The 24,904-nt window shown below is 36.8% G+C and overlaps 2 protein-coding genes across 2 annotated transcripts in view; one reads left to right on the top strand and one right to left on the bottom strand.

The window, feature by feature from the left end:
* Positions 1 to 10,328, bottom strand: part of LOC757118 — a 26,249-nt gene extending 15,921 nt beyond the window's left edge. Inside the window, exons 1-2 of the mRNA XM_030980206.1 lie at positions 10,200 to 10,328; positions 1,001 to 1,070 (exon numbers count right to left, since the gene is read on the bottom strand). The gene's annotated coding sequence lies outside the window, so the exon portion shown is untranslated. The remainder of the gene's footprint in view (positions 1 to 1,000; positions 1,071 to 10,199) is intronic.
* A 3,269-nt stretch (positions 10,329 to 13,597) lies between these two features.
* On the top strand, positions 13,598 to 24,873 carry LOC591308 (ganglioside GM2 activator). Its single transcript, XM_790875.5, has 4 exons — positions 13,598 to 13,860; positions 18,026 to 18,220; positions 19,473 to 19,628; positions 21,543 to 24,873. The coding sequence occupies exons 1-4, from the start codon at positions 13,702 to 13,704 to the stop codon at positions 21,693 to 21,695; spliced, it is 663 nt and encodes a 220-aa protein (XP_795968.4). The 5' UTR covers positions 13,598 to 13,701; the 3' UTR covers positions 21,696 to 24,873.
* The last annotated feature ends 31 nt before the right edge of the window (positions 24,874 to 24,904 follow it).

The following is a 24,904-nucleotide window of genomic DNA, read 5'->3' on the forward strand; positions in this document are numbered from 1 at the left end:
TTTACTATATAACACAGCATGAGTGCTGATTTTACATGTACATGAACATTTCAAATGTAATGGTGACCTCATTTGGCATTTGCCCTCAGACAAAAAATAAGAAGATCAGTTTCTAAATGACACATTTTTAGTAACTACATGTACTATTCCTGTTATGAATACACAGAGACCATTTTAAATACACAAGGAGGTCCACACAGGGTTTAAACATGTAAAAGCAACAGGTTGGAATTTTTATTATACAGGATTGAGAATCAGCTCTATGTTTGAATTTTGATAGTAAAGGTCTCAAAATTAACTCAATGTTTCAATTTCAAATGTACAGGTTCATAACTTCATTCTCACCCTAAATTATTTATGAAGTATTAACACGTGTTTGAAAGTGCTTTCAAATATGGTTTAGATTGCATCAGAGTGCATCTTAGAACCTTAGAGCCTTTAATCTGGCCTCAAGGAACCTTTATAGTTTATATTCCTTTCACATTCCAATTTTAAATGTTTAAATTTTTGCTTGGGGACCATCCTAGAAACATGTATCTCGTTCACAAACTAAGGACTATACTATTAAAAGACAAATAAATAAAAAGGCAATCTATAGAGTTATGACAGAAGGAAAATTCTCACAGAATCAAGATTATATATAAATGATATCTGCTGCTAAACGTTGAAACATACAACAGGTTTAATGAGTAATGAAAGATAAGAAAACCAATACAAACAGAGTATCCTGACACATGTATGATTATGTACAAATTGAGAGTTGGGCTTTTTAACAAATTGTAATTTCCAGCAAAAATTCTTATTTTGCTGCTCTTCACCAACCCCTCTACTGCAAGATAAACAATACAGAATCAGCTTGAGTTTAAATTCATTCTGATACCCCCCCCCCCCCCCAAAAAAAAAATAAAAAATAAAAAAAATAAAATAAAATAAATAAAAATAAAAATAAATAATAAATGTCCTTTAAAGATTAAATGTCAAAGGTGAATATGATACTTACCACACAGAAATATGTCTATTTATCTATTCCATTCATTTATGTCACTTCACATCCACAGACGTAATGTTATCTGCAGAGAAAAAGAGAGAAAGAAAGCGAGAGAATGGATTAAAAAATCATCACCATTTTGCAAAACTTTGTTAACCAATATTACAAGATCACACACTTCTTTTCATTTTTTTTCAAAATGAAACTCGAATCCTTTTTTTAAAAATGAAACTCGAATCCTTTTTAAAAAAATGAAACTCGAATCCTTTTTTAAAAATAAAACTTGAATCCTTTTTGATCTACAATCACATGTACCTTACCTATTGGGGGATTCTGTGCAATGTACTGTATGACGTTTCTTTTTTTACGTGTCTTTTTTTACTGCAGGGCAAATGATTTAGAACTGATTTGTGCCATTTACTTTCAAGACTTAAAGAGAAGGTTGAGTTCTGGGAAGAGGTGAAAAATAATTTGTGAGCATTACTCATTCTATTATGCAAGTGTGGAAGAACATTAGTTAAGACATGTTCCCTGAAAAGCATGGCTCTTCAAATGCCTTCATATTCTAAATATGCATGTAACATCGTAAAAATCGGGGGGCCGGCTTTTTACGCCACGTGTTCATGTAGTCCCATATACATCTTTCTGTACAAGTGTTTGTAACTTTACCAAGACTTGGCCACATTTCTTATCATTTTGATGATTCCAGAACCTTGCAATACACACAAATTCTTATATGCTAGATGATCAACCTTTTCTGGTCGGTTCCACACCGTTTCTTTCACAATGCAATCGCACGACCATGCAGAACTCAACTTCATCTTTAATGTCATTAATTACTAAAACACAAATTACACTGTTGCATCAATGCATGCATTATCTTACCATTGTGATTATGAGAGGCAGTGAGAGTACAAGTCGGACTATATCAAAAATTAAATTTTTCCTCACTTTAAAATTGCAGCAAAAAAAATCCCCTAATATCTGCGTAACAAATTAGCAACAACTGTTTATATACACATGTATAGGTACACATTCATCTTATCAACAAATATGTGCAGATATGTTTCAAATCAAAAACAAACATTGACTGCTCTATTATAGGCTGAACTATGCCCCATATACACATGAATAAAACCATAAGCCTCGACTTCCTGAAGTATAATATATACACATACAAGAGAGATCGATCATCAGAGATAAGATTATTAAAATAGCTTTCCAATGAATGAACCAGATGGTAATCAATATTTCTAATTGTACTGCGCACGTACATGTATAGATCTATACAAGTCATCTGACCATAAAAAACTGAGGCATATACAGTACACCGTAGTTTTGACTAAACGTAAACAAGTCAGATCCAGGAAATCAGAAAGATATAGGAATGAAACTTGATTAACAAGTTCCTACTTCGTTTTGGACTTTAATCAAACTAAAACATTTGTACACTGAAACCAAATTTTCTGTGAAAGTTGAGCACATTATTTTTCACTCAAATCAACACAAGATACATGTACTATGATATGCCCTAGGGCATTGTGCAAGTACATGAATTCATATTGAGGGTCATTACTCATAAGGACCTCTATTCATAATACGAAATCGGGGTCGCTAATCATGAACATGAAGAAGGGGCGCTATTCATAATGTATATCAGGGTCACTATGAGGACCACTATTCATAACACGAAATGAGGATCGATATTCATAATATGAGAAGAGGGTGAATAGCGACCCTTTTCTCATATTTAAATGAATAGGGAACCCTATGAATAACAACCCCGATTTTGTATCTACACTGTATGAATAGCGGTCCTCATGAATAACGACACTTTTCTAAAATTATGACAAGGAAAACGACATGTGCAAATTGAGGTAATCTGACATATCCTAGCTTTGGCGAAAATTGCTCTGGGCTTTACTTCATCAAAACTGTGAGGCTACATGTACAAATGTACATGTAAGGAATGAGATCTAGTTTGCAGTTTGGGTTATTAGGGAATGGATGTTGCTGGATCAATTTGAGGCTACATTTATTGATTTTCTGCAGTTGATTACAATATGACCTACATGTAGAAGTGAGTGCAGCTGAAGCATTGTATAACAGTGCTGTGCCCTTCCAGTATGACCCAAAATACTAAACCGCAGATAACCAACTAAACAAAACAAAAACAAAGAAATAAAGCACTAAAGTACATATTCCTTAATAATTTAAGTGCCTTGTCAGTATAACTCATCAGTAATGACTGTCACAGAGTGACACATCACTTAGAAATTCAATCATGAGCAGTCACATTCTAACGGATATAATCAAATTAGAAGATTTGAATGTGCTCGTTATTTAATTTCCTTTCATAAACTGGTCTAATGTGTAATAGACCATTTTTGTAATGTAATCAGATTTAAAGCATTTAAAAACTTTGCTAAGTGCCATATTCCCAATTCTTTCATTCACCTGTTACAATAATTATATATCAATAGTCAGAATGCAAATTGCATACATTACATTAAATTATATCTACATGTATACATGTAGGTAGAACAAGACATAATGTTTGTCAAACTACCTAGCAACAATTAATGTATGCAATAAGCCAGTTCACGGTTGTAGTCTGAGCATGAGCAGATAAAGGTCATTGCAGAACAAATTTTGAAATACACGGAGACGAAATGCTGGAAACGTTCTCATGAAAGTTATGTAATCATTATGCATTCATGCACATTCAGTGCACTCCATGATACACAAGTGGAAGTATTCTTTGAAAAGGGGAAACAAAGGCAATTTATATAGCACTTTCATCGCTGTAGGAGTGATTATTTTAAAAATGTACAAAGTAGGACCTCTTCATGTTTGGAAGATCTCTGGATATTCGGGGTCATTGCAGTAATGTGTTAACCGTGAACTGGTCTATTCTGACTACTGAAATGCAATTGTTCATAACAGGTGAATGAAATAATTGTTTAAAACAAGGCACTTAATTAACAAGGATTTGTGCATTATTTGATAACATTACGAAAATGGTCTATACATGCCAATGCAATTCTTATTTTGCTAAATTGTCACTAAGTTTTTTTTCCAAAATGATATAGTAAGTCTACCCTGGTATGCCTTTTCAGATTAACTGTAGGCCTACATGTACAAGTGCAAATACAGGCAAACAAATTCAACAATACCGGTCATTAACAAAATTAATCAGTTAAAAGTTTAAAACCATATTTCTTTTTTGGTAAACCAAAATTAGAATATCAGCTGACCTGCAGTATGACCAAAATAGGAAGTGGATTGCTGCCAATTTGAATCTTGTTCGTATCACTATTAAATCCCATTTAGCTGTGCACACTACCAGCCCTTACACTGTATGTATACATGTACATCACACAATGCTAAATTTGCTTGTGTACATGTGTACAGGGTAAAATAAATTTTCCCTAAATTATATGTTAGTTGACTGTACATTTAAAACCTCCTCCTGTGCCAAGAAAATGCAAAAGTGATATTTAAAAAAATCCCTACAGATTAAGGCCTATACATGTACGTGTACAGAAAACTACATGACTTGTATAATATAGGCCCAGTATACATGTACATGTACATACAATGTACTATACATGTACACATACTTTTTTTTTTACAGTAGAGTCTACTGAACATATACACGTAGTACCATGTCCATCAAAACAGGATGCAATACAATGAGGCCTGCATGTCCTGTGTTGCTTGGATCATTGATTGGCTGCTCTTACCCTTTCATTCACATTTGTATCAAATATATTAGTTGCAGATAAATGTGATTATAGTACTATAGTCATGGCTTTACATTGAAAGAAATCATATGTGCGAGCAATAGGGAAAAGTTGAAAATCACATGCAGTACTCAGAAATGGGTAACGGTACATGCCTACATGGGACCTTGAACGCAGAGCTACCAAGTATCACGCATTATGCATGACATCACGCATTTCGTGGGTCTGAAAATGCTCTTACGCACGACACGCGCTAGATTTTGAAAAAACGCTATACCTTATACGTGTGTTATGCGCTCGTGTGCCGAATCATGAAAATGTCACGCAATGCCGATCTTTGAACTTGGCGTCTCTGTGAACGTGGCATGACAGTTGGGGTACTATGAATACTTTGAATACAGGGCTATAGATCTGAAGGCCAATCCATTTAGGTGGACATTTCTACTGCATAAATTCAAAATGGAAATACAAAGAATGAGAAAAATGCACTCACAAAATATTTTTCATAATACACTGTACCCCAGAACACAACCTTTGTTTATGCTAGTGTCAAGCCATGAGGCATGGCATGTGCCCTCTTTCATTGCCATATCCTATCTCCCAATACTGTATGTACATGTATCTGAAAAACCGGGGTAACCTCGCTATCATAAGGACCGCTATTCTTAAAACGATAGGGGGTTACTAATCACTATTCATAAAGGCAAGGACCGTTCTTCATAAGGACCGCAATGGCGCAATTCATAATGTGAGTTAAGGGTCGATTGATCGCTATTCATAATTCACATTGAGGATCATTACTCACAAGGACCGCTAGAGAGATGCACATCCGACAAATAAATGTAGACCTCTACATGCAGACAAACAGGCTGGCCAGGCTAGACTATTAATTTTACATCTAAATTAGGCCTACATGTTCCCATTGATTTGAGTCAGTTCCTTTTCATTTTGACGATTTGAAATTCACAGTATACTATGTATAAAACAAAACTGAAAACCCTTGGATGAAAGACATAGAACAAAGTCTAATCCTAGCCCAAACTAAGTCAGCTACATGTACATGTACAGTACATTTCATAAAAAGTGTAAAAAAAAGTAAAGAGATAAAACAAAAGTAAACAGATAAAACAAGTGTAAAAGCAGCATTCGGGGCACAGGCATGTTGTTTTTGTCTACCCCTTAAGGCCTTCCAGAGACAAAATTCAGAGACATTTCCATGTCACTAAGTAATATCCTTGACATTGATCTACATTTGCCACACTCAACCCAGGTGATGGAAATGGGTACCTGGCAGGAATTAATTCCTTGAAATGCTAGAGCGCCGTAATGGCCGCCTTGCTAAAGCCAGGGTAATAATCGGGCAACGCCAGGAGCGTCACGATGTGGCGGACATGTGCGCTATACAGCCGCGTACGCAGGAGAGGGGGGTTGAACCCCTCTCTCTTTGGTATTTTTTATGTGTGTATTTTGGAGGAAAACCCCCCCCCCCTTTGGTAATTTTTTTTTTTTTAATAAAAAAAAAAAAAAAAAAAAAATGATACCAATGGCTGACGAAGTAAATGTCAAATTTTCAAATTTCGAGACCCCAAAAAAAGTGTCCTCTTACCCCCCCCCCCTGCTTATTCAGCGGCTGGCTGAGTCGTTGCGATTTTTTTGGCCCGATTTGAAAATGTTAAACCCCCCCCCCTTGAAAAAATCCTGCGTACGCGCCTGGCGCTATATAAGAAGCCATTATTATCATTATTATTTCATGACTGAACTACAAGTCTCTTTATTAAATTAAAACATGCGAACTCACAATATATTAAAAAGTAACGATCACCTAAAATTAAAAACACAATTTGTGTACAGCAGTAAGTAATATTTGAAGCTCATATTTCAATGTAGTATTACAAAATGAAACTACTAACATAAACATGCAGAGCAAATATTGGTACACTTTACAAATAAAGTCGTCTACATGTATGTACATGTCCATATACATGATAACAATTATTTGATTTTTTTTTTTTAATGCCTACATTTTTAAGCCGAAAGGCACGGTGATATCACTCCATGTAGACATGATAGTTAATATTTTATGAAAAAATGGTAATTTTCAAGGATGTTCACGAAATTCATGCACATTTCAGTGTTCGCATGTCTCTATTATTCAAACTTCAAAGAGCAAGAAATTTAATGAAAAAGAGTCAAAATTTCAAAGGGAAACCTTCAACTAAAATAGGCAATTAAAGTCTGTGAAAATCGGTATTATTCATCAATTTTTATATGAGCCAATATTCAGAGCCCATTTCGTACCCGTTTTTAGACAAGAAGAGGTTACAATGTTGAAAATATTATTTAAAGTCAGCAGATAGGGGGTCACTTTGACTCCACTACCAATCATGTTTTATGCTGGTACAGCAGGCGCGTACACAGGGGGGGGGGGGGGGGGGGGGTGTTTGGGGGTTAAACCCCCCCCTTTGGTATTTTTATGTGTGTAAACCCCCCCCCCCCCCTTTGGATTTGATTTTTGTTTTTTAATTATTAAAAATTAAAATTTTCACCTCTTCCCAGAACTCAACCTTCTCTTTATTTGTACCGATATTCGCTCATCAGGAAGAATTTTTCACTAATCAATCATCACAATTAGGAGGAATCTAGCAGAAAGTTTACCATATAGTGAAAAACACAGTACATGCAGAAATTGCTAGATTGGACACATGTTCGTGATACTATAGTGAAAGTTTGTTCCTTGGAAATTTGCCTAGATACTTGAATAACTTTCAGTCAAATACTGAATATGTACATGTCCCGGCCCCCCCACTCAGTGTTATTTAGGGTACGCATATATGCTTTTTGAAAGCACCCCCTATCTGGCGACTGCCAACATTTCTGAACCTCCCTTTCGCTGGCTTTTCATGGGCTTTTCCTGCCTTGGAGACCCCCCTAAATCAGGAAAAATGCTCAATGTACCCCCCTAAATTCTGAATAATTTCTCAGGAGTCCAAAGAGAAAAACACCCCCTTTTTAAAGAAATCTCCGGGTGAAAAGTCAAATACACCCCTTTTTTGACAATTCTCGGGCCGGACTTTGTCACACGAAAAGTACCCCTTTACCGGACATTTTGGCAACACGCATACGGTCTTTCCGACCTCTGAGTGGGGGGGCCGGGGTACATGTAGATCTGCATGTATATAAGACTGTTCATATTAATTCTTTTTACTTTTAGGAGACATTTTTATAAAGGGTATTTTCCACACTCACCTTCATTAATAGAATTAGAAAGATAATACATGTACATGTAAAGGTTTATATTTCTCACATAAATTTGAACTCCACTTTCTCCTTAATCTGTGCATGCAGCTGTTTAGCTTAATATTACACTATCATAATAATATTTGTGTACACCTCAAAGAGCTCAAGCAGAGCTACGTGTCAAATTATGCGTGACAGTATCGCATCGAGGGTGTCACACATAGCAACCATTTTTGTCACGCATCAGGGCCAGACTGGGGAAAAAAAGAAAGAAAAAAGGTAGCAATTGCTAGACTAGTACGTACTAGCTGACTGCCTCGAGGCCTCTGCTAGCTCCTCGCAGGGTGCGTGTACGTATATCGCATGCATGCTGAATGCGCACGATTTTGAAACGTACACTATACTCTCTCGCGCGCAGAGTCATGAAAATGTCACGCACAGCTGATCTTTGAACTTGGCATCTCTGTACATGTAGTCACTATGAACATGACAAAGAAAGCGGATAAAATATACAGTTCCTCAGGTAGACAAAGGAACATCCCTTCACTGCTATTATTATGTAGAAAGGTGAATATGCATGTGACACCTGTTCTACACATTTTTACATAATAGCAGTGAAGGGACGTTTCTTTGTCTACCTGGGGAACTGTATATTTTGTCCGCTTTCATTGTCAGTCATATTCATAGTGACTACAGTCATACCAATTTTGGAAGACTGTAGAGTACCGGTAGGCCTATTTGGTTCGTAATCCTCCTAAATATTCCAAAATGAGGTTTTAACTTGAGGTGGTGGAGGAGTGCTGGACAAGTACTATTACTAGCACATGTAATAGTTAGAATTGGAAAGTTCTGTATGACAGCAGATTCGAAAGAGGACTGGTTTGGTGGATGTGAGACTGTTGAACCTTGAAGACTGTTCCATTTTTGGTGGTCCTTGAAAATAATGAGTGTGTGTATGGTAAATGTCTGAATTAGCATACATGTATATGAAGTTTAAGACTGGTACGACTTTAAGTGACCACGCCTTCATCAGGACAGGTTTTCGGTTATAATGAATTTGAAATCAATGCGAAGTTGCATGACCATTAATTATTTTTAGAGGTTAGATAGTGAGCTTCTCCACGGTCTTTCGAGCCCCATAAATGAAGTTGACCGAGAAGTTTGGTTAAACGTACTGCATGCTAAGGGCGTCAATGGGGGGGGGGGGGGGGGGGGGGGGGGGACATCATATCAAATGCCCCCCCCCCCCCATGTTTTGTCATGAATGAAGAGGGACCACCAGGGAGCAACAATTTTGTATACAAAATCTCACGAATTGGCCCCCAAAAATTAGTGCCTCTTATTCACTGGCGAGCTGATTTACCTCTAAATATTTCCTAACGAATATGGGGAAAAAAAAGAAGTTGTGTCCCTCCGATGCTCAAGCTCGGATTGAAGCTGTTGCTGCATGGTATCCCACCCATAGGTGTTGGTAACAAAACGTGCAGCCCCGAGTTGAACTTTTTCAATAAATGAAATGAAATATTCTTGTTTGTGTAGGCTATATAGGGTATAGATCTAGATCTAGGCCTAGTTGAAATTTAAATGAAAACAAGAAATTGTCTAAGGAGCCCGAAAAGACAGGTGAATACAGGTGAAAACATGGACAAGTTCATGGGTTTTCCTTATAATAGAAATAAAAATTGCAAGGGGCAGGAAGAGGGCATGATGACCAGCTGTGAGTGTGATTCTCACAAGTTAGATCTATCAATCATCTAGATCTAGAATTATATTCTAATGTCGTTGAATGAATGTCATGACTCCTGTACATGTATGTAGTTCATACACAATTTTCAACTCCGACGAGGTTTGCAAGCCAAGTCTATCGCCTTTAATAGATAGGGTCTCCACGGTACATTAATAGAGTTACAGGCATATATATACTTGAGTTCAAATGAGGTTTCGTCCACGTCTGGTGTTCCCAAAGCGAGGTCTAACGATGCCGTTCGAAATAACACTGTGCCTGGCATGGCCGTACCATATGGGCGCATTGAACGAACAAATTCACACACAGTCCTACGTACCCATCACGTAGCCATGCGCCACGTGCTCTAACGCACGTAGCTAGCTAGCACAGTAGGGCCTGCACATTGAAATTTGTCATTTCAAAAGATCGTTCGTTTGATGGGTTTATTTATGGGGATAGACTTAAAATCAACACACGTGAGAAAATAAATGAATGGGCATACCCTAAGATGTAAAAACTGCGACAAATCAAAGCTACGCTCGCCTCAGTTTTTCGTGTTCCTCGACGCGATCGACCAAATATAAACTTTTCTCGGCTCACATCCCGTCGCCATACTGCGACATATCGTGTGGCATTATGGGTAAAAGCCTACATTTGGCGCCAAAATGTAGACGATTTAATTGCCACGTGGTAGATTGACGGTTATTCCCGATATTTTTGAACCGTGGAGCCCATATGCATTGGAACAGACGCGGATGGTTGCATTTGTCAAAGTCAGCATGAAAATTATCAGTCCGTCGTACGGATATCAGCAGGCCCAATTATAATTGATTAAGTGCCTATTTCTATACTCTGCATTTATTTCATATACAGTTATCTAGGCCGAAATTTTTATTCAAATTTTCTTAGCCAATTCGACATAGGCCTACTATACTAGTCCCTACTAGTGCTTGATTCTGCATGTGCACCACACCCGTTCGGCGTATAGGTATAGACGCTGATCGACCTACCTGTCGACCTACTGTCTTGATAGGCACAGTTCTCCCGGACAGTTCTAATTCTGCGGACAGTTTTGCGGATCCAAGAATGGGTGAAAATCAAGACTATTACTTTTGGGCTCTATAGCCCTAAAGTCGATTTGACAACTAATAGTCGTTATTTCCCCACTTGAAGACATTTTCAAGCCCCACCTTCTGTTTTAGGGAAGTTCTAAATTAGTATTATCTTTCAAACTGCTGTTGGAATTTAACTTTTTCATTTTTTTGGTCTGCAAATGGGACATCACCCCGGCCCCCCCCCCCCACTCAGTGTTATTTAGGGTACGCATATGCTCGTTCCCTCTTTTTGAAAGCACCCCCTATCTGAGGACTGCCAACATTTCCGAACCCCCCTTTCGCGGGCTTTTCGCGGGCTTTTCCTGCCTTGGAGACCCCCCTAAATCAGGAAAAATGCTCAATGTACCCCCCTAAATTCGGAATAATTTCTCAGGAGTCCAAAGAGATGAGAGAAAAAAAGAAAAAAAACACCCCCTTTTTAAAGAAATCTCCGGGTGAAAAGTCAAATACACCCCTTTTTTTACAATTCTCGGGCCGGACTTTGTCGCACGAAAAGTACCCCTTTACCGGACATTTTGGCAACACGCATGCGGTCATTTCGAAACCTGAGTGGGGGGGGGGGGGGGGGGGGCCGGGGACATCACATATAGTACCTTTAAAGGCCAAGTCCTCTCTAAAAATAACTTACTTACAATAGGCACTGAGAAAAATCAGACAAACCAATCAAAGAAAATTTAGCCTATTATAACTAATGAGAAACACGGAAATCGGACAAGACAAATTGGCTACTCACTCATGAGTCTGCGACGTCATTGCTTCACTATCCACTTTATATTGATAATATACATTTCGAATTCCTCTCAAAGCATTTCAGTCACACCAGCATCCAAATTATAGTATAGGCCTAATGTGTTTTTGTGTGTATGCACTAAATAGAGTAGCCTAATTTGTTCACTTAAATCATGAAATTTTGATAAACTATTTATACGAAATCCATGATTATACAATATTAAGAAAATAGTATAAATTCTTCAAAGTTCATAAAAGATTTTGTGAAATGTCATATACGCAATGTGATACAACTATCATAAACCTGAGCAAAGGCATGGGGAAATCAAGTTTTGGAGGATACTATAAGGGAAATTAATGGGTATTAAAACTTGGTTTGAGTTCGTTGGTATTAATATATAAAGCAATTGATAAATAGTGAGGCTATGACGTCACAAACTGATAACCAAATTGACAATTTGTGTAGTGATTTCCATTAATCCATACTTGTTCATACTTTTTCAAAAGTTCATAACTTCCTAAAAAAAAAAATTCTCGTTTATTTCCATTTCCAAAAAAAAAAAAAAAAATACTTGCAAAGTGTACATAGTAAAACAATGAAACTTAACAACATATTCGTAATTTCCAGTGTAGAACAGGCATATAAAACAGGTTGGTCATGGAGGGGACTGCTGAAAAGCTGGCTTACGGTAGTGCAGCCCCCTAATTAGTTATCCGAGTTTATCATAGTCAAACTTGTTTTGACTCTTTTGATTTTTCTGGGTTAATTGTAATCCTATATTTCCCGTCCCGGTTTTCCGTACGCGCATATTATATAAACAAGTATGACATGTATTTTATTTTCAAATCAAGGAGAGTGTTAATTACTCTCTCCCTGGTCATATCTTACCTAGTTTGATATATCTTTACGTATTGTATTGTTACTCTGTTGTGCTATACCCCTGAAGGGGTCGATATAGAGTCAAATAAAATCTATTAAATCTACTGAAATCTAAATATTTTCAGTTTACCTTCCTTCTTTTTTCTGCTGAAAACTTAAACACTGAAATATATAATGGAAGCCTTACTATATACACTGTCTAGTCAATTTTAAATAACATAACATGAATTACCAAAGTTTTATTTGGCAGAATAAACAAATTATTATATAGAGCCAGGCACGTAGCCACGGGAGGGGGGGGCACGTGCCCCCCTAAAATTTCCAAGATCGGTTGAACTTTTTTAGACCCCCCTTTTTTTTTTTACATCGATCGATTACATGTAGGTGCCCCCCCCCCCCCCCCCCCCCCCCAAACATCGAACTCTGGCTACGTGCCTGTACAGAGCTATAGACTATCCACTTTATAATGGTGTGGGTACGGGGCCGGGGGCGACTTGTACCTGCTTGTACCGTACCGGTACGTACCAGTGCAGTATGAAGGGGTGACCAAAGTTCGCGCAGATTTTAGAACAAATTAGAAAATGTGATATTCGATCCATGTTTTCTCATATTCTACACAAATTTATTTATTTTAATTACTACCAAATGGACGGCAAAGTATTTTACTACCAATTGGTTCAACTACAACATTTATCGTCGAAGGATTTCGGAGATATCGCGATCTAAAAATTCGATGTCCGATCGTGCATGCGCGCTGCATCTAAAAAAGTCATAAAAACAACGAGACCTAAGTTCACGCACGGGGGTTTACAGCTGATTTATACAAAAATACGATCCATCAAAAATAAGGTAATTTCATAATTTGCAAGGCAAAATATCATACAACCAGACGGTACCACTTATTACTTACAATTTTGAGGATATCTGCTCTCAAAATGAAGATTTCCAGACCCTTATCGGTAAGTTGGTAATTTTTCGGAACGGACGCAAATAACTGCAAAATGTGCCGATCTTTTGTCAATATTTTCACAATTTCGCACCCAATTCCAAAGAAAATTTCGTTTCTGGGTAATTTTATGATCCTCTTTCCATTGGTGATATCAGATTTTCGAAATCTTACCGATTTATTGAGAAAGCGAACTTTGGTCACGCGCGAACTTTGGTCACACAGCCATATAGACATGCAGTTAGTTAGTGCAGTGGTTGTTCGTGTAAGTTTGCGGAATAAAACTTTGGTAATTCATGTTCGACGTGACGTTATTTAGAATTTGACCACAAACATGCAGCAGCATACGAAATTGACAGTAGTCATATTTATGACTTTGGTTGTGCCTTGTATTTTAGGCTATAACCAAGAGAAGGAAAACTTCATCGCTCTTATGAAACTTCTAAACACACCACAAAAACCGGAGCGATATTTTTCACCTGTGGACGTAAAGGTATGTACAAGCTTAGCGAGATGAGACCGACGGTGCCGCCGCCGCATCAGGCGCTTGCGCTAGTGAGTAACTGGCCCGGTTGCGGGCGGGAGCTAGCTAGCTGTTCGAGCTTGACTAGACTCGAGAGTGGAGTTACAGCAGCAAGGCGTTCTTTAGTTTTAGTACTACTAGGTCTACTAGCATGTTTTCATTTACCTTCCTTCAATGTTCTCATGTTATTAAGCCTCGTTTCCAAATTATGGCAATGTGTACCCAGATGTTGTGTGTTCCGACTTCCGATAGGTTTTGTAGATCTATTCGGACATTTAATTTAATTAATTTAATGGCAATGACATGTGATTGTGAAGAAGTTTCCAAACAATTATATTTGACAATATTTCATAAAATCTTTGAATCAAAGACTTGTGTTTAGCTGGCCAATGTTATAAACGTCAAATATCGTGATGCTTTTATATAGGGTCTATTTGATGAATGGGTTTGGGGTAAAATCTAAGGGAAAAAAGAGAAGACTTAGTTATATCATGTTTGTCAAATGTTCAGAGTTCAGTAAGCACTAAGCTTTAAGATAAACTTGAGTTCTGGTAATGCGATCATGCGATTGCATTGTGAAAGAAAAGGTGTGGAATGGATCAGAAAAGTTGATCATATAGCATGTAACTAGTAATGGTGTGTAATGCAAGGTTCTGGAGTCATCAAAATCATCATAAATTTGGCAGAGTCTTGGTAAAGTAACAATCACTTGCACAGAAAGATGTGGGACAACACATATGGTGTCGGGGCTAGTAGTAGTACTACCCTGATTTCCTTATCTTTCTATGCTCATTACTCAGCCAGTATACATTTTCTTCCAAAATTGTTTAGCACATGACATTTATTTGTAATCTTGGACATTCAGTGTAAGTTTCGTTAGATTCTGTGAGAATTCATTTTCTTTTTTTTACCAGAACTCAAGTTCATCTTTAATTATTAGTTTATTACCCCAATCGGCATTCCAGACTGTACCATCTGAAATTAATTTTTAAAGGTGTGTATTAGTCTAAAGATAAAGACCAGTTATGGTCATGCGATTGCATTGTGAAAGAAACATTGTGGAATCGATTAGAAAAGGTTGATCATCTAGCATATTGGTGTGTACTGCAAGGTTCTGGAATCCTCAAAATGATAAGAAATTTGGCCCAGTCTTGGTAACGCTACAAGCACTGTACACAGAAAGATGTAAATGGGACTACGCGACACGTGCGTTATATCTATCAGGTCCAAATAGATATAATATTTTACCAAATATATCAATTAGTAGGCTGTTTCTTGGCAAAATTTGTATCATTACGTATTACTCAAAACATATATCCTCTCACATGATTGGTAATAAAAGCTTCCATTTCATTATTTGAGAGGGTGGTGTTTCCGAAACTGGTCTTTACCTTTAACTCAAGTATTACTATTAGGCTTTATAGGCCTACTTTGTAATTATATGGTACCAATTTGCTTTGCCCATTGTCATATTTTTACAAACTTTTTACTTGTGTTGTTATCAATGAAAGGATTAATTTACAGGATCACATTGTATTTGATTAATATTATAACTGTGTCACTGATTACATGTAGCTGGAGCTGGGGACTGACTTTTTCAAAACATCATAAATTGCTTAGGCCTAAAATTGTTAAATATCGACATCACCATCACCAGACATCTGAACACCATGAAAATTGTAACTAAGATTACAAGATGTAATGAAGTTTCAGAGACAGAATAGAAAAAATTGAGAAATTCTAAAAATGGATTTTTATGACGTCACAGCTTCGGTACTCTATAGATTTGTAATACAGGGGGCCGTTTTATGAAACGTCTTTCAACGACATCCCAATGTTGTCAGCCTTTCATCCGACTCTGCTAAGGCTGCGTTTAAGCTCAATTTTGAAGGCAGAATTAGCGATATGAAACGCTCATCGTAAACGCTCATCGTAATCGCAGTTCCACGGTGTACTCTTTATGCTCACTTCTCTGGCTCCTCCAGGCAATTCTTGCTGGGTGGCCCTAATTGGTCTTGCAGCTGGATTCGCAAACCTGCACTGTGCATGCTACGTAGACCCACTAGAGGTCAGTGCGTTGACCCCATTTAAACGCGTTTACAAATTGTAAACGCACCTTTTTGTGAGTTTACGATCGGTGATCGTGATCGCCGTTTTTCGGTTGATTCTACAAAAGTGAGGAAGGACGCAACCCTGTTTTAAACTAAACGCGTAACCGATGCCTGATTCTGGCCAGAAATAGTTGAGCATAAACACGCCCTAAGTGTTTCACAACACCGTCTTTGCCAGGATGTGCAACAATTTCCCCCAAGAAGAGATTTCTCATGACTACAAACCTGTCATGACTATCTTTTTTAAAACACTATGTCAAGTCAACTTTAAGTTTTACCTATTGCTTATGGGCAGTGCAAAATGAAAACTGAAGACTTGTTTCAATTTTTTTTAAACCTTCAAAATTGAAGTTCTCATTTGTGATATAGGTCTACAGTTAAGAGCATTAAACATACAAACTGTTCTTATAACGGTTTGATACTTTAAGTTTGATGCCTTTACAAGTACATAAGATTTTTTTTGTCCGTACTTTACATCGCTCTACCATAGAAAAGTTGCCACAGATGGAACAATTAATTAGTTTCAGACCCATTTTCCATTTTGTAGCAGAACTTGGATACAAATCATATCACATAATTATTTGATGAATACGTATTAAAACTGAGAGTCATTAAATGTCTTGTTTTTATTATTTTCTTAAATATTGACCAATCTGAATCTCATTTCAGTTAGAATTGAGTTGATGTTAACCTCTTACTTGCAAATTTTGATTCGCTAAACGCAAAAACAGCCTTTAGTTTCCTCAATTGATGTTTTTATTATTTGTGCTACCACAAATTAAGCCCCATAATCTCTTTTGGTAAATTATGATAAAATCTGATGGATTGTGAAAAATACTATATTTTTGGGGCCATATAGTGTTGAAATCATTAATTTGTCGCTCTGCGGAACATCATTTGTAAATTATGATATATATTGTACAACACGAATGAGGCCACCATTGTGCATAGCCCAGTATATCTTGGGCCAAATAACAAAAATGAAGTTTTTCTCGTCCCAGCCCGCCTCCTTTTTCTTACTACAGTGTATTTACTATTCAGAAGAAAAAAAGCCTGTGATATACATTTTGTTTAAATAGCAGACTAAAGTGATACAAATCATTTGTTTTGTCATACATTGCATCAGTATATACTCACATAGCACAATATCTGTGAAAAAATAGGCATGTCCAGCTATAATTAGCATGGCAGCCATCTTGGAAAAAATATGCAAAAAAGTAAATAGTAATGCCCTGCCTCCTCCTTCTTTTTTAAAAGTCCTGAGGAGAAACACATTATTTTTGTTATTTGGCCTTACAAGCAAACTTTTAGACCTAAAAACGTATTTACATTTTGCTGATTCCAACGTACAAATGTACATGTAGCTCAAAAATTGCTTTACATTGTGTTTTGTTATCACATATCACTATCAGTTATATAATGTTTACGTTTTGCCTACAATCCAAAGTTTCCAATGACCCCAAGGTGTTTTGCAGTGTGTGTGTGTGTGTGTGTGTGTGTTCACCAAGTTCTCTGTGATTTTGTTTACATTTTGCGAATTGCAACCACCCAAACGGTGCTTTGGATTGACTATTGGATTGTAATCGTTTCCTCTTATCAGCAAGTTTTCCTAATGGTGTTTACATTCAACTAGTTTAATCACCCCCCCCCAAAAAAAAATCTCATTTTCTATTTATGATCATCTCTGTTGAATAAGTTTAGAGTCATTTTTGTTTTGAACTGTGTTCAAACTTCACGATAATGCAAAGTGGTTGTAGATTAGGTGTAATTGAAGCTAGTAATCAGACAATATTTTGAATACTGAATGAAGCTTGTTTGTTTGGAATCCAACATTGGTAGCAAGTTAATCTGTAGACTGAAGATTGAAAAATACATGAAACAAAAACATAAACAAAAACAAACAAAAACAAAGGAGATATATAAATAGAGTGAGATTGGTCAAAGTTTGAAAAAATAGTATCCTGGCATTACATGTATGATGGTTCTCCTTTCTTCCTTTTTGTCTAAATTCCTACTTGCCACAGTTTCCTGTGTCTGAGCAACCCACCGTGACAGAGTTCAACTGGAAGTCGTGTGGTCCTTCCGATCCGATCTCAGCCGATGTGGTCATCCTGCCAGATCCTCTCGTTATCCCAGGCAACATCTCGGTCGAAGCCAATGCAACGCTCAAGGTGGATGTGGTCGCCCCTGTCAAGGTGTCCCTCACTATCAAGAAGAAGGTAATATTTAGGGCAGGTAGCCGGGTGGGGGAGGGGGTGGCCATGAGTGGGATTTTACCTCTGGGGTTTGCAATTCTTTGTTGATTAGACCAACAACAAAAAATCATTTGGTTGTCCTCGATTGCTTTTCTGGAGTAGGGGCGGGTGGGCGGGCGGATTTTTTTAATTTTTTAACTTAAAAAAAAAAAAAAAATCTACTTGTTTTTCCCCATTTTTTTTGTTTTTTTGTTTTTGTTTTGTAATTTAAAAAATTCCATTAAAAAAAAAAAAAATCATTCGGATGTCAAGCATTTAAACAAACAAAGTCTATAAAAAAACTTTAATATGAATATCAAGACCAACACAGAAAGTATTTTTGGCTTTTAAATCTCCATTGTACTACTTATAGCTACTTGCGCCCTCTATATAGCAAACAATGCCTAATCGGTGACCATTGGTCCCCACATGATCCTCTTTATCTTATGTTAGCTGAGAGCTGATTTTATGAGATATCCACCTGTCCAGCAACCTTGCAGGGTGGTCTAATCTCTCCTGTAAACTAGTACAGATGGGCTTTAAAATGAGTTAAGAATGCTCAGAACCTGATTTGAATCAACGGCATTTTGACAGAAAAATAAAAATGGCAAGTTTAATAAATACAGAATTGCGTACTGAAAAGACTACACTGGCAACGGGATGCATTTTGATCCTTGCAAATGCATAAAATGGTATGTTTGGCATTTAAGATTGCTCCCCCCCCAAAAAAAAAAAAATGGGGAAAAAAAATACAAGCGGCCCGAAAATGATGAGCGGGTGGTCTAGGACATCCAAATGATTTTTTTTTTTTGGGGGGGGGGGGGGCCTTAATAGGAATTTTGTTTTTTTCTTCTCTTCACTCTTCTTCTTCATGTCAAGGTTTAGTTTACTATCAAGAAGGAAGTAATGCAGGTTACTGAGGCAAGGGGAGGGGGAGGGGGCCAAAGAGGGGGCCCAATTTCATGAGAAAATGTTTAGCAGCGAAACAGCCAGCTGGTGAATAACCGCCTGGAGGGTGGAGGGGAGGGGGCCAGTCTTCTTCTTCTTCTTTTTTGGCAAATAAAGGTAAAATTAACGTGTTTTTACCTTTTTTTCAGGGGAGGGGGCCCCCCATCCTGGATCCGCCACTAGGGGAAGGGGTGGGGGGGGGGGGGGGAGATATGAGATTTAACTCTAATCCTCCTGGCCAAAATAGTACAGATTTCAACACAATCTCTTTGAACTTTGAACCCGTCAGGTCTTAGTATGGCTACCTATCCCTTGTATCGACGGCGTGGGGTCCTGTGTCTACGACGATGTCTGCGAGATGCTGGATACAATGTTCCCACCCAGTCAACCGTGCCCTGCTCCTCTGGCTACATACAATCTACCATGCCATTGTCCTTTCAAAGCAGTAAGTGTTACTACATGCCTATCTCTTCTTCTTCTTCTTCTTCTTCTTCTTCTTCTTCTTCTTCTTCTTCTTCTTCTTCTTCTTCTTCTTCTTTTCTTTCTTCTTCTTCTTCTTCTTCTTCTTCTTCTTCTTCTTCTTCTTCTTCTTCTTCTTCTTCTTCTTCTTCTTCTTCTTCTTCTTCTTCTTCTTCTTCTTCTTCTTCTTCTTCTTCTTCTTCTTCTTCTTCTTCTTCTTCTTCTTCTTCTTCTTCTTCTTCTTCTTCTTCTTCTTCTTCTTCTTCTTCTTCTTCTTCTTCTTCTTCTTCTTCTTCTTCTTCTTCTTCTTCATCTTCTTCTTCTTCTTCTTCTTTCTCTCTCTCTCTCTCTCTCTTTGTCTTCTCTCTCTATTTTTTTTCTTTCTCTCTCTCTCTTTCTCTCTCTCTCCCCCTCTCACATTATATAATATAAAAATATATTTCCTAGATGATACCATGTCCTATTTGTCACTCTTGTATCTCTTTCGTCTCCCTCTCTTTCCACATCTCCTCATTCTTGCTCTTTCTCTCTATCTCTTTCTCTCTATCTCTCTCCCTCTTTCTCTCCATCCCTCTCTGTCTCTCTCCCCTTCTATCATTCTATTTCCGACGGGTCTCTCTCTCTTTCCTCAAATACTTTATTATCTGCCAATGCCTTTCCCCATAACTTTTATCTTTCTCCTTTTCTATATGTTACTCTTACTCTTGAGATAATTCTTGAAATCTCCTTGTCTTTCTTTTTTATATTTCGTTATCACTCACCTTTTTGATCATCTTAATCTTCCTTCATCTATTTTCATCCATGTGCATTTGTATGTTATCTTGATAAATCTAAGTTTTCTTTTGTATTTTTTTGGTGAATACCTCCTAAATCTCTCCCTATAATACTTACTTCCTGATCTTTTCCCTATCTACAACTATGCCTTGTTCTGTTCTCGTGTACACTGTCTATACCAACGACAATGCTCAAATTTTCAATTACACAATACCCTCTGTGAGTAAATAGTAAGAGAGGTAAGCCCGATTGCAGGCTTCGACCACCCCCCCCCCCCCCCTTTGAAAAGCATGGATCTGCTGCTGAGAAATGTATAGTTTTACCCCTTTCCTCAGGTTAAAGTATAAATTGTTGTTCACAAAATTTAAAGTATAAAGTTCATAATCTGGTATTGGGGGATAAGTCATATCGGGTCTCCCCTCAGCAATTCATCCAAATATCTGTTTAATTTAGCTTATAATTGATAACCATTACCTTTCATGTCTGTACCTTTCCTATTGCACCTTTGTATATATTTATCATGTATTTCATCTTTTGCACAATCTGCGCCTTAAGCATCTGATTGTCAAGTGGATTTTGCACCTTATAAATCTTTACTATTATTATTATTTATACAGTAGGCTTGCGGGGGCACCATTATTATTATTATTATTATTAATAAATAAAAATCCATGTAAGAGGCATTTTGAAGGTTTTAAGGAAATTCCAGAAAATTGGATATTCTTTTTCAAGAAAATCTTTTAAAATGAGTGGAAGCACTGACGGCTCTGTTTTTAAAAACTTTTAACAGTTCTCTTCGGATCAGATAGACCTAAAACAAGCCTCAATATGTAGGAGTAGATTGTCTAAGTCTGAAACAAAATTGAGCAATGTTTGAGTCGTGCCTGGCTTTCCAGCAATCATATTGTACATTGTTCTACTTACGTTGAAGTATACTTAATGAGTGAAACCTGGACCCCACGAGACCTTGCACTTCGCACACATCAGTTCATACTCCTTCCAAATTTTAATTTTGCATGTTTGTGGATTACCCTGCACAACACCTTTAAAAAAATTATTATCGAGTCCTGCTGCCATGTTAGTTGTTAATCATTGCAAACATGTCCAATCTCTTTTGACTCTCTAGGGTACCTACACCTTGCCTAAATCTGACGTTGTAGTTGAGGACACCGGGATCCCCTCCTGGCTGAGCTCTGGCGACTACGAGATCAAGGTCGTCGCCCAGGATAGCAAGGGCAGTGAGCTGGCCTGCTTCTCTGCAACCTTGAGCCTGAAGTAAAGGGATCCTGCTGCCTGTACATCCCCATGCTCTTCCACGATGATGACCAGTCTTCAAGCAATCACTCGATTCCAGCTGCTCAGGCTTTGTATCCATCGGCCCTCCTGGCTCAAAACCACTGTCAAATATTAAAAGCAGAATTAAATTTAACTGTGTGTCGCATGGGACCAGTAGAACATTCATAGCATACTGACTAGCCACTTCATTAATAAATAAACAAATTGCAGTCTGGTCTTTAAATTGTGAACCAGAAATATATCCCATGATACCCTTTGTCTTATGTTAATTGAGAGCTTGATGAGATAACCACCTGTTGGTGACCTTGCAGGGAGGTCTAATCCCTCCTGGCCAAACTAGTGCAGATAGGCTTTAAGAGCATTTCAAGGGCTTTTAAATTCATAACAAATGAATTCACCAGACCCTATGTCAATGTTGAGCCAAGCAAATTAGGTAATCAGTTAATGCTCTTACTATAAGAATGCTTTCTTAGGGCTTTCAGAACAGGGTCATTTGCTATCCTGGTAGATAAAAGAAAGAAAACAATGTAAGAGATGGATTAGGCAAGGAGATTTTATTTTAATCTATTCCTCCAGGTGATTCTGAATTCACCCCCCCCCCCTGTCCTCATCTTATTGATTGTTCTATTCTGAACCAAACTTGTCCCCAATTGTATTGTTAAATAAATTCATGTGGTTTTGATCCAGTTGGGTGTCGTGTGAGTGGTGGTTGCAGATCTCTATTACATCCATCTTTCCCTTTCTACATTTCATCTCATTTCAAGATTTTGTATGGCATTAAAAATGTGATAACCAGGTAGAATTTTAACAAGCAGTCTTTTTATGAGCGAAAGAGCTATTTTATATATTTTTAAAGATATATTTTTATTTACATGTAATTATTCACCTCTATTTTATCTTTTTTAATGATAGTTATATTATTTTCAGGTTTGTGGTATTTATAATATGCAAATATATTAAGGATGATGGTTGATGATATCTATATTTCATGTCATGTATGTAAGGCAACACCCCACACTAACCTCTTTTTTTGTCTATTTATAAGGGTTTAGATTGTAAGTTTTAGGGTCTATGATATGCTCAATCCCCTTTTGGAATGTGAAAATTATGGGGTTCAGTCTTTAGGATTTCAGGACCCATGATTTGATGTTAGCATAAAGAGTGTTTTTAAAATCCATGTGCAATGCTCATTGACAAGGCGTTTTAGTCATAGTTGCCCCTGTACACCGGAGAATGTGATGTACAAATCATACTCATAAGAAGATACTATGAGCAATTGATTTCGCTCTGGGTAATGACCATCCACCGAAAGCAATGGAAATAATTTTGAAGCGCACAATATGTTCCATTGTTTGCCTTATAAAGCTATTGTTGCAGTAAAAATTCAAAATGTTTCATCTTCAAAAGCGTTGTCTTCCTAACAGTGAACCAGAGATATTGAAGAAGCCTCATGAAAAATATATGCCTATACAAAAAAATAAGTGTGCTATAAATGAACAAGAAGGCATTACTACAGAAGTACCAAAGACTTTGTTTCTATGAGGTGAGGGGAACAATTCTTTGATCATCATTTAACTGATTTTGTTATGTCAAAAGCTCTTCCTTCTCATGTAAACATAACAATTCTACTCATGTAAACATAACAATTCTACTCATGTAAACAAAATAATTCTACACATGTAAACATTATGTTCCTCCGGACCACCATGTGTTTTTGTCTTTCGTGACAATAGTTTTTAGCAATATAAATTGTTGTATTATTTCCTTGGGACAGCTTGGCAAGGATCGTCTTTATTCAAGAAAAACAAGTCTTTTATCAATAAATTGTCTCTTCTTTTCAGTTTGAATAATATTCTTTCATGATTAAATGCAGTTTACATGTATATTATATTCCAATACATTGAGATATAAACACAGAGTACTTCCAGAATGTACAGCGATAACTATTATTTTCATTCTTCAGTATACCACAGAGCAAGATTTAGATTTTGATATGATTGTGATGAATGAAATTATGCTATGGGATGAATTAAACATTTTTGTATTTCAAATTGTATATATCAATTATTATTGCAGTTATGCATATTACTGTCATACATTCTCAAGTGTCCTTATTTCCTTCTCAGAATTACAAATATCTATTTTGAATATGTTGAAAATGTCAAATCATGGTATTGATTTATGCATATCCAATCAGTATACAGGTACCGGTAATGATTGAAAAAAAGTATGAACTTGTAGTTAAATGTATGTATATATTGTATGACTGTGTATGAATGATATTTAAATGAGGCAAGGTTTACTTTATATAATGTTATATGATTGATACTGTAAAGGACCAAATTTTTTATCATTATGCTATATTCTTTTGAATAGAAATTAAAGAAAACAGTGATTCTTTGTAATTGAACATTGTATTTAAATTTTTTATTGTAGTAAAGGTCAAAGCAACAGGGTTGCGTGGCCAATACAAGAATTTATATTATATGTGCTTCTAGTATTTGATTCTTAATTGCTATAATTACACCAGTACTGTTTATCTTATTACAAAACAAGAAAATATATTATCAATGTTATATAGAGAACAATGATAATTGTAGTTGCATGTAATATCTTGGCATAATAGCCGATAACTACGCATGCATGAATGCATAATTGTTATGTAGAAACTTTGTATGTACTTTGCATTTAGAATGAGTTTTTTTGCTCACAGTCTGATCCATGTGATGTACAGCTTTTACTGTCTAGGTTTATGCAGTAATTCAATATCTCTCTTGCACCTTGTATGGTTGCGGTTTTGATGGATTTTTCCCCATTTTTTTTCCATTATTTAAAAAAAATGTAGTTTTCAATTATGTGGCAAGATCATAAAATCAGTGCTTCCTAATGCAGTTTGCATTATATACCTCACAAAATATTCTTTCAGCATTTTGCTCATCTACCGGTAGTCAATTTTTCCATTCCATGCTCTGTTAAAATGCAGATCTCTTTTCCATGTAACATTTTATTGCACCTGTCTCTATATATGTCATCAATGCCAGAATGAGAAAGAATTGTTAATCCAAAACTATTTTTCTATTTTACTGTCATATGATATTCGCACAAATACTTATATATACTTGAATCAGGTTCATTAATAAATTCACCTTCATTTTACCTTATCACTTCTCGTTCTTGAATGTATTATTTGTG

Source organism: Strongylocentrotus purpuratus, unplaced genomic scaffold, assembly GCF_000002235.5.
Source record: "Strongylocentrotus purpuratus isolate Spur 01 unplaced genomic scaffold, Spur_5.0 spur5_scaffold_11, whole genome shotgun sequence".
NCBI classification, from domain to species: Eukaryota; Metazoa; Echinodermata; class Echinoidea; order Camarodonta; family Strongylocentrotidae; genus Strongylocentrotus; species Strongylocentrotus purpuratus.

Bases quoted from the DNA above. Each gene is read 5' to 3' on its own strand.
- LOC591308 (XM_790875.5), top strand. From the start codon at position 13,702: ATGCAGCAGCATACGAAATTGACAGTAGTCATATTTATGACTTTGGTT. The intron at 13,861-18,025 runs GTATGTACAAGC...TACTTGCCACAG, and splicing joins TTTCACCTGTGGACGTAAAG to TTTCCTGTGTCTGAGCAACC. The intron at 18,221-19,472 runs GTAATATTTAGG...TGAACCCGTCAG, and splicing joins CCCTCACTATCAAGAAGAAG to GTCTTAGTATGGCTACCTAT.